The 11,283-nt window shown below is 39.0% G+C and overlaps 1 protein-coding gene across 1 annotated transcript; it reads left to right on the forward strand.

Moving 5' to 3' along the window:
- The first annotated feature begins 7,808 nt into the window (after window positions 1-7,808).
- On the forward strand, window positions 7,809-8,717 carry LOC122200034 (olfactory receptor 4C11-like). The gene has a single exon (XM_042905444.1). The coding sequence runs from the start codon at window positions 7,809-7,811 to the stop codon at window positions 8,715-8,717; it is 909 nt and encodes a 302-aa protein (XP_042761378.1).
- The last annotated feature ends 2,566 nt before the right edge of the window (window positions 8,718-11,283 follow it).

Here is an 11,283-nt window from a genome sequence, read left to right on the forward strand (position 1 = left end):
TACATCAATGAGCAGATCATCCATACAGAAAAGTCAATGATGAAATAGTGGCTTTGAATGACACATTCGACCAAATGGACCTAACAGACATATTCAGAATATTATATAAACAGCAGCATACACATTCTTTTCAGATACACATAAAAAGTTCTCCAGAATGGATCACATGTTAGGCTACAAAACAAGTGTTAAAAAATTTGAAAAGATTGCAATCGTATTATACATATTTTTTTGGCCATAATGGTATGAAAGTAGCATTACTCATAAGAAGAAATCTAGAAAGAACACAAATACATGGAGGCTAAAGAAGTTCCTAGTAAACAATGAATGGGTCAACCAAAAAATCAAACAGGAAATCAAAAATTACATGGAGACAGCTGAAAATGATTAAGGGTTAATATCCAGACGATACAAAGAACTCATACAATTCACCACCACAATGAGAAGAGATCTGATTACAAAATGGGCAGAGGACCTGAATAGACATTTTTCCAAAGAAGACACACGAATGACCAGTAAACACATTAAAAGATGTTCAACGCCGCTAATAATCAAGGAAATGCAAATCAAAACTACGATGAGGGGTGCCTGGGTGGCTCAGCTGGTGAAGCATCTGACTGCGGCTCAGGTCATGGTCCCGTGGTTCGTGAGTTCGAGCCCCATGTTGGGATCTCTGCTGTCAGCACAGAGCCTTGTTCAGATCCTCTGTTCCTCTCTCGCTCTGCTCCTCACCCGTGCACACCCTCTCTCTTTTTCTTCATCAAAAATAAATAAATGTTACCAAAAAAACTGCAGTGAAATATCACCTCCTACCTATCAGAATGGCTAAAATAATAAATACAAGAAATCGCAAGTGCTGGCGAGGATGCTGGAGATGTGGAGAAAAAAGTACCCCTGTGCTCTGTTGGTGGGGATGCAACTTGGTGCAGCCACTGTGAGAAACAGCATGTTGTTTCCTCAAAAAATTAAAAATAGAACTACCATCTGATCCAGTAACTCCACTACTGGGTATTTATCCAAAGAAAAAAAACATTAATGGGAAAAGACATACGCACCCCTTTGTTTACTGCAGTATTATATACAATAGCTGAATTATGGAAGCCACCCAGTGTCCACTGATAGGTGAATGGATAAAGAAGATACGGTACATACAGTGGACTGTTACTCAGGTTTAACAAGAAGGAAACCTTGCCGTTTGCAACAACATGGATGGACTTAGAGTGTATAATGCTAAGCTAAATAAGTCAGACAGAGGAAGACAAATACCATATGATTTCACCCATACGTGGAATTCAAGAAACGAGACAAATGATCACACAAAGGAAAGAGAGAAAATACAAAACCCAGACTCTTAAATCCAGAAAATACACTGGTGGTTGCCAGAGGGGAGGTGGGCAGATGGGTGAAGCAGATTAGGGGGTCAAGGGTACACTTGTGGTGAGCATTGAGTAGTGTACAGAATTGTTCAATATAAAAAGTGCATTTCATTGCTTAACTATAACTTAACTTGACTTAAAGATTTAAAAAAACGTGTAAAACATCTTCATTTCCATTTTCTTTCTCTGCTTTCTTTACCTGTTGACTTACTGATTTCAAAATATTTAGAAATTGTAGAGATTGCAAACAGTAGTTTTCATTGTAATTTAATATTTTAAGAGTATCATTAAGATTTATAATATTATACGTAACAGTAACATTTTCTAAAATAAACTGGGAGACGTTAAGAAACTTGCCTAAAGTCACAGAGACGTAAATCGTGAAGCGAGAATTCAATTATATCACATGGGTTTGAACCTGTACATGGGCTCAGAGCTTTATGTGCTGTTAGAAAGATTTGACTGAAAGAGCAGAGCATTGGGAACTTTCAGTGATTTACAACTGCTAGCTTTTTCCGTAGGGCAGGGACATGAGTGGAGCACTTGGTAACTGAGATGAGAGGTGTCCCTTAGGACAGACTCTGGATGGGGAGAAGGGCTCTGAGGACAGAACCTGCCTGTTGACAGCCTAGTTTGGGATTACTTGGCACCATGGTTTGCTGTGATCCAGGATTGACTGAGCTTTGCCTTTGGGGTTGGGTGGGAAGGGCAGAGTCCTCGTCCCTCCAAAAGCTTGGCATTTGTGGACTTCTATGAAATCTCTATAAATATCGGAGGGAGGAGGAAGAAATGTACAATTCGTCTGCTCTGCCAGGGAGTTGTTTTGGGCTTACAGAGCTGTCTTTAGAGATGTTTGTATCACAGAATAGTGAGGATATTTCCTCTTTATTCTCGAAAGTTCTAAGAATAGAAGTGAGAAATTTTCTGCTGATATTACAGCTCTAACTCAGGCCTGCTAGGAAAGACTGGCTACCTGTGGAGTATCTCCTCTCCCCGTAGACCCTGCAGTGGAAAGCTGAGTAAATCTATTGGATGTACAGTTCACATGTTGCACACTTACTGCACATGATTCATCTTCAAAGTAAATCCGAATAGTGAGAGCAAATCTAGGAGCTCTCTCTTGGATCCCATCTCCTTCTTTATAAGAAATAAGGTAAGTTTTCAAACACAAGTCAACTATGTTCTTTTCCTTGCCTCCCATGCAGGACTAGGTTTTAGGGCAGTTGCCATGATTTAATTCTGTCTCCTGAGAAGCTTGAAGCTCCAGGAACATATTTGTCTCCGTGATGAGAGGATCTGAATGTGTCAGGGCTCCCAGCTTTCACTGGCCTCTGCTTGAGGCAGCACATTCTCACGACCAATTTTTATTGAAAGGGAGGTACATTCAAGGGGGCAGAGGTATAGAACCCTATACTTGTGGGTTTCTTTAGTTTTTAAATTAATTAAATAAGCAGTTGACCCTTTATTTATTTATTTATTTATTTATTTATTTATTTATTTTTATATATTTACTAATTTATTTTGAGAAAGACAGAGCATGAGCAATCATGAACGGGGAGAGGCAGAGAGAGGGAGAGAGAGAATCCCAAGCAGGCTGTCAGCACAGGGCCCAATGTGGGGCTTGATCCCATGCACCGTGAGATCATGACATGAACTGAAACCAAGATTCTGATGCTTAATCACATGAACCACCCAGGCACCCCAAATTAGGTGTTTTAAAAGAAAAGCCGATAAGATGAAGGCTACCTCTAGCTGCAGAGGGAGACATTGCCATGAGAAAAAAAAGCTTGCATCCTGGTGCTGGTTTCTTTCTGACTGCTCTCTCCTCACCTGCCTCCCAGACTGGCCAGAAGTGCACGAAATAGACATTGTGAACCTGCCTCATGAGATATAAAATCCAATGAACAAAAATATTAAAGGGAAAAGGAATGATGGCTCTAATCAAGGGTAGCACGATTCAGGAAACACACACACACACACACACACACACACACACACACACAGATTTTAACACTGGAAGGTTGTTTGGGAAAACCTGGAAAGCTTTGCTGAGAGGGTGAATTGGGTACTCTAGACACAGGTAGCAACGGAGAGTGGAAGTTGTTTCAGAGGAAGGTCATTTAGCCACTAAGAAACATTGAAAATGTAGGGAATGAGATGGTCGGGACATATTCATGAGGGACAGCAAGTGTCAGGCATGGCTGGAACACACATGAGCAGAAGCCTTGGGAGGAAAGGTGGTAAGCAAGACTATGGCACAGCGTTTGAGCCTTTGCACTTGAAAACCACAGTAACCATTGAATTAGAATTTATGATTCACCATATTTTTCGAATGCCCGCTTTTCCTTTTTAAGTTGGAGCAAGGAGGTAAAAAGAGGGAGAGGACGGAGAGTGAGGGTAAGAGGGAAGATCTGAAATTGTGTCCTTTCTTTCCGTTTAGAAACACAGTGGGCCCACTTAAAGAATGCCAGGACTGGCCATTTGTAATACTGACTGGTTTATGAGAGGCCAGTCCAATTTCATGCTATGTATGAGCTAATAATACTCACAATGAAAACTCACATAGACATTGCCCTCAACGTGTTAGTTTTCTCCAACAAAATGGTGTGAGCCATTTTATTTAGAACTCAATGAGTATTACACACTGTGTGAAAGGAATTTTTGTATCTCATGTTTTGAGAATCTAAACTGATCCTGTTTTTAGATCAGTGAAAATACTCCGTATGATATTACGATGATGAATGTCTGTGATTAATGTTTATCCAAACCATAGAATGTACCACACCAAGAGTGAACCTTGGGGTAAACTGTGGTCTCTGGGTGATAAGGATGTGTCACAGTAGGCTCCTCAGTTCCGAGAAATGTGCCATTCTGGAGGGAGATGTTGATAATGGCAGGGGTGATATTTGTGTGGGGGGCTAGGGACCACATGGAGAATCTCTGTACCTGTGTGTTGGTGTTGCTGTGAATCTAACACTGCTCTACAAAACTAAAGTCTTAACAACAAGAACAAAGTCAAAAGCAACAACAACAAAATGATCCTATTAAAGCTGAGAGGAGTTGTGTGATTTTGCTACCTCCTCCCCGCCCCCCACAGAGACAGCTGAGAGGGAGCCCATCTGCTCCTTCTCTGAGAGGGGAAGGGACAGGTCTGGAGGCACCACTGAATCATACTCGGGATGCCTGCTGGGCCAATCTTCTTTCTGTTGGGGCCACAGTGGATTCACCTGTATGTTCTCCATTGGGTTTCCAAGTGCAGGGGATACAAAGATGGATTTCTTCAGGGTAACTCTGACATCTTGAAGGGAGCAGGCACCTCATTCCGGATTAGCCCAAATCCAACTAGACTAAACTTAGAAAAACCAGATGATTAAATCTTGATAAACAGCTGAATGGTTCTGTTCTTAGGTGTTGAATAAATCTTAATAAAATCAGCTTTCATATCTTGTATATCTTCAAATCTCATACTTGACTGCAAAAATATGTTCAAATTTCATAACGTGGCTTCCATGGCCTTTGGCAGAGAGGAAACCTTACTTTTCCAAGTTTTTCTACTGTGACACTAGAATCAGTTTAAACCAGCGGTTTCACATCGTTCTTCTCTATTTGTCCCATGATCCCCATTAAAACTTTGGTTGGTTTCTTTCATGTCAAGTGCTCTCACCCCTCTGATTTTCGTATCTTTGGATCACAAACTCTTTACAACCAAGGGTACATTTTATTTCTACTCTCATGTCATCATGGGTCACATATAAGGAAACTGTTTGCACTTTGTATTTGGTTTTTAGTATTTATTTATTTATTTATTTATTTTAACATTTATTCATTTTTGAAAGACAGAGAGAGACAGAGTGCTAATGGGAGGGGCAGAGAGAGAGGGAGACACAGAATTTGAAGCAGGCTCTAGGCTCTAAGCTGTCAGCACAGAGCCTGATGCGGGGCTTGAACTCATGAACCGTGAGATCATGACCTGAGCCAAAGTCGGGTGCTCAACCAACTGAGCCACCCAGGCGCCCCTGTTTTTTAGTATTTATGAACGATGTTTGGAGTTGCCATTCCCAGCTTCTGATCACCATGACAAATTAGCAGGAACCACAGTGCCGAGATGATTTCAGCCACTGGGGGAAGGAAACTAGTGTGAAAAACAGTGGTACAGATGTAGTATTGCGTCTACATGTGTCTTAAAACTCAAAAGTCATTAAGAACAAGTATTCTGCCCATTCTTTACAATAAAAGAATCCAGATAATTGGGATTCAGTATTTCAAATGAAAGATAACTATGGAATTATGAGAGAAGTGCATAGATAGTGTAATTTTAAAATGTTGGAAAAAAGGCTAAATGAGAATGGGGAAATTGGTAGCTTGTAATAAGAAAAGGAAAAAAAAAGTCACAGAAAAGGGAAAAAATAAAATCAGAATAGGGAAAGTAGCAGAGGCTGGGACTTACACAATTCTCACTTATTATATGCTGGGTCCTTTTCTCATTTCATCTGCAGAGTAACCCTGGTTATGTTTAAAGTGGCTTTCCCAAGGTAGTAAATAGTGGAGCTGGGATTTGAACCCAAGACATCTGACTGCAGCAACCGTGTCATTGAATAAAAAAACGTAGTTATTTTCCTAGATGAATAGCCATCCCAGATAAAATATCATGATTGCAAAATATGAACTGAACAAAGATAAAGCATTCTCAAAAGAACACTATTTTCATGAAAATTGTGGCAACCATGTAAAATGTGGTTGGGGTCAAAAATGTATATGCATATTTTAATACAATTTTTTCTGTTAACCAAATGAGAGAATCAGATCCTGTCAAAACAAAACCTTTTTGTTTGTCTTCATGTTCATCAGCTTTTCTGCAAAATCATCAACCTTGAAATATTGACCATATTTGTACATAGTAAAAAGACGTAGAAATACACACATATGTAAATATACTGATAGGATCTTTCTTAAATGACATAGAAGAAACCAAAAGTAGTTATTTCTGGAGAGTAGGATTATAGATTCAATAAACGGGAGACAAATTTTAATTTTCTTCTCTCATTTTCCTGTGTAATTTGGATAATTAATGTTAATCATGAATTATTCTATAATAAAATACAGCTAACGAATAGACACAAAATATTGAAAAACGTTTTTAATGATTATAAATAGCAATGATAATCTCTAGCTTTGGGATGGCAATATCATACTTGGGATATTACTCTGAGTTGTTATCTATGTGAGTGACCGTTGGAAGCAATATAAATATCTCAAAGGACAAATTTTCAAAAAGATGCCACTTATAAAAATTTATACAGTGTCACATGATTAAATTAACAATGAAACTAATGAAAAGTATAATAACATGGGAAGAAGTGTTCTAATAATTCCAAGTCAAAATCAGGACACAAAATGTTATTATATGATGATTTCAATGACAAACTATACGTGCTAGGAACAAGAACTTGAAATAGAACAATCATAACATAGTATGTTGGAATTATGGAATAATAGTCAATTGATATTTTTAGAAGTATCCTAACGAATTCAGAGTAAAAAGGAACAACTCGGAGTAAAAAACACAATTTAGATTATAGGCATCATTAGGAATTTTATAGCATGTTGAATTCATAGGCCGAGATGCTCAATATTGTAATGAGTTAAGTTCAACAGTACAGCCAAGAAGGTAAACGATTTTCCTCAATTATGCCAACCTCAAAGTTGTCCTGACATTTGTCATATAATGCATCAGGGAAGTTGACATTGAACACGAGAGGTGTAAGTAAAAGACTGTGAAAATAGATTTTTGTAAATCATATTTCATTCAAGATATTGACAGGGTCAGAGATGAAGGGGTCAGAGACCCAAAAATGAGTGAACTAAACTGAGAATATTTTCATCAAGAGGGACTCCTCAACAGTATGAGTGCTTAATTATAGTGGAATAGTGTTTTTCAGAATTCAAAGCATGTAGATAAAATGCATAACACATGAAATATATGTGTCTACATGTGTGCATAAAAATATGTTTAATTCTTAGGGAAACTCAGGATCAGGTAAGGCAAATATTTGCACTGTATTTTTCATATGAAGGCTAAATTTGCAGCGAGATAAGTCACTTGCCCAAGGAAAGTTCAAGTGTTGCAGTTTTCTATCTTGGTAGGATTTGAATTTTTAAAGGACATTTAATTTTACCTCCCCAAATGCAAAGGCTTTGATCCAAGGCAGTTAGCTTCTGAATCGACAGATAGATCTGGGAGAGGCTTGGGCATCTGCACATTTACCAAGAGTCATAGAGGATTGAAGGCAGTCAGAGGTTCATAACATGGAGCAAAAGCAAGGCATTCAGAGTTCAGCCCACCGATCTTCCCAAGCTGTCACTTCTTTTCTTCTCTTTGCAGATTCAGCCCTTGTCCTCAACTGCACCTTACTTTCAGCCAGTAGAATTGCGATGAATAGCAGTGTGACTGAATTCATTCTCTTTGGGTTGACACAGGATGCAGGAAAGCAGAAGGCGATATTTGGGGTCTTCTTGATTCTTTACCTTGCGACACTGTTGGGGAACTTTCTTATTGTAGTGACTATTAAAATAAGCAGGACCCTTGGGAGTCCCATGTACTTCTTCCTATTCTATCTGTCGTTTGCTGATGCTTGCCTGTCTACATCCACAGCTCCCAGATTGATTGTGGGTGCCATTACTCAGAAGAATACCATTTCGTACAATGAGTGCATGACTCAGGTCTTTGCAGCTCATTTCTTTGGGTGCCTGGAAATCTTGGTGCTCATCCTCATGGCTTTTGATCGCTATGTAGCCATTTGTAAGCCCTTGCGATACACAACCATCATGAGCCAGCACGTCTGCAGTGTGCTGATGATTTTGAGCTGGGTGGGATCCTGTATCCACTCTTCAGCACAAATTTTCCTGGCTTTGAGATTGCCTTTCTGTGGCCCCAACGTGATTGACCACTATTTCTGTGACTTGCAGCCCTTGTTGAAACTTGCCTGTATGGACACTTACGTGATAAATTTGCTACTTGTTTCTAACAGTGGGGCCATATGCACGGTGAGTTTCATAATCCTGCTTATCTCCTATGTTGTCATCTTGTACTCTCTGCGAAACCACAGTGCTGAAGGAAGGCGAAAAGCCCTTTCCACCTGCACCTCCCACTTTATTGTGGTTGTCCTATTTTTTGGTCCATGTATATTCATATACACACGCCCACCAACCACATTTCCAATAGACAAGATGGTGGCTGTGTTTTATACAATTGGGACGCCCTTGCTCAACCCTCTGATCTATACCCTGAGGAATGTTGAAGTGAAAAATGCCATGAAAAAGTTATGGTGTAGCAAAGTATGACTTCTGTTGATATAGGATATTCAGGGATTCTAATGTATATTTCCTTAAGAGCTTGATTTTCCTTCATGGACAGGAAAAGTAAAATTTTCTCATTGGGGGAAAAACAATTGAGAAATTTTAATTGTACTCATATTGCATATATTTATTTGTATTAATAGTGATAAATACAAATAAGTACATATCCCTTATTCTGAAAGGAATGCATTAGAATAGGATTACTTGAAGTTCATAACCATTTTGAACAACTTAAGCTGGTTCTTAGTTGACATCTGGCCATGTTTTCATGATAATCTCACTTCCTGTACAAATTTGTATTTGTATTTAGAAAGAAATGTACTGACTAGTGGCAGCATGATTGTGTAGTGTGTGTATGTGTGTGCACACACCAATTCTTTTTCTAGATTTTATTCTGGTCCTCAAGAACTTGGACATGGAGCTAATCCATATGGAACCGGAACCTAGAAATGGAGGTAGCGGTCTTGACAACCTGGGACTTGCAGAAGATGTTCTGAGAAAATTCTATGGTGGAATCTGTTCCTGAGCCTGACTCACTGGGGCACCTATATGGATGGACCCTCAAACTCCACGAAAAGCTGGAAACCTCACTGAAAACCTGGACTGCCCCTGGAAAACACTCTCAAAGTTCTGTGAATGGTGGGAGAAGGAGAGTTTTACACTTGGCAGTGATGGGTGGTATCTGCTTTTTGTCAGGCTGTCTGTCCCCATGATCTTCACAGAGAAGAGGCAGTGAGGTGGTTGGCAGCAGGAATATGTGGAGGGATATAGGATAGAAGAGGGGTTAGAGAACAATGAACAATGAAGAGAAAGAAAAGGTGAGGAGAGAAGAAGCTTTGCTCTTTTTATATTTGGAGAACCACTTTTTGGGTATCTGAACGTTTGAAGGAAAAAAAATGCAATTTCAGGGTATCTCTATAACATTGACTTAGCTTGGCTTAGCTTTCCTGGCTGTCATGTGTATTTGGGCATCATGAAAACAGTTTCTTTTTTGGCTCTGAATAGTGTCTGAAATATCCAGTTTCAGATTCCCTGGAAGAATCCAAGATGGGAAAGGCTGCCTCAGTGCTTTTCAATTTTGGTCTTTTGGTTTTGTAGGAGGATGTTTTAAAATACGTATTTGCATTTTTGAAGATGACGTAATTGAGGCGTGTGGTGCACACAGCATCACACTGCGTCACGATCTCATAGTTAAGTACCATGATGTGATACTATTTCAGTATCTGAGTTTATAATTCCCATCAAGTTGGCACCAAGAAGTATTACCTTAAGTGATATAGGCTAATGAGAAAAGAATCCAATGAACGTCATGAGTATGTGAAACATTTCTACCAACTGAAGACCAACTGTTATCATGTCCCATCAAAGATGCCCAGGATTCCTACATAGAAAAAGGTGGCAGAATAAATAGTTAAGTCCCAAAGAGGACCTTTGTCAGAGCTTTCAGGGCCATATTTACAAGAGGCAATTATGTTTCATATTCTAAGTGAACACTCCTGATTTCCCTAATTATGTGTCTTGCAGTTTCATTTTTGAAACCTTTGAATCTGGTCATTTGATTATTATATTTAGTATTATTGGTTCTTAAGTAACCAAGACATAATAAAATTTTTTTTTAAATTCTTATTTCTTGTTGCTCCTTAAAATTTTATATAGCGAGAGAAAAGATATGTTTGTGTGGGCTCGGAAAGCTTCATGAATTTTCTTCTCATTCTTAGATCATATAGAGTCTAGATTCCCCCAGATTTTAGATAAGGACTCAGTTGGGAGGGGTGGGAGAAGTGGTCAGGGGACAGAAAGGTCTTACTTGACCTGGTAACTTAACAAATTGGCTGACTCTGCTTCTGGCAAATGTTGAAAGCTTTTTATTTGCCTTCCCTTTGGGGGATTTTTGTAAGCTTTCTAATTTTAGTATCCTTGATGTGGGAAGAATATTTCTCTTTCTTATGATCACTGATGACCCCTTGTTAGCACTTAGAAAGCCAGTAGTAACCTTCAAAATTCTTCCTCTTTTCCTCCCTCCCTTCTGTCTTTCCTTCCCCCCAATGCTCCCTCCTCCTCTCTTCCTCCCTCCTTCTCACCCATTCTTCCTTCCTTCTTTCTCTTCTTTCAACACATTGTGTACTAAATGCATACTAGGTTCCATGACTGATGGATACAAAGTTGAATGAGAGAGTCACAACCCCAATCCTCATGGAACCTAAGTCTAAAGACATTCCTTAAAATGTTTCAAACATTTAGGTGTTTTTTCCTTAGGTCCAGCCATAAGTTTTGTTATTTTAAATTGTTCTTATAGTTTAAAATTGGAAAGGAAGGCATGGGATTTAAAGATTTTTTTTTTCTCAAGTCATCTTTTCCCAGAAAAATCCCACTTTCTTTCCATGGTAATTCTATTCCTTGACTTCCATCATGTCATGGTATCATGATTATTTTGGTACTTCTCTAATCTTAACTTTTGGTCCACTTTCTGCTGCTATAATTTCCTGTTTTCTAAAAGCCCTTGTAAACCTAGGTTCTACCCTTGGCTCATTCTTCTCATCACATGCCTTAT

Source organism: Panthera leo, chromosome D1 (genome assembly GCF_018350215.1).
Source record: "Panthera leo isolate Ple1 chromosome D1, P.leo_Ple1_pat1.1, whole genome shotgun sequence".
Lineage (NCBI taxonomy): Eukaryota > Metazoa > Chordata > Mammalia > Carnivora > Felidae > Panthera > Panthera leo.

Bases quoted from the DNA above. Each gene is read 5' to 3' on its own strand.
- LOC122200034 (XM_042905444.1), top strand. From the start codon at position 7,809: ATGAATAGCAGTGTGACTGAATTCATTCTCTTTGGGTTGACACAGGAT.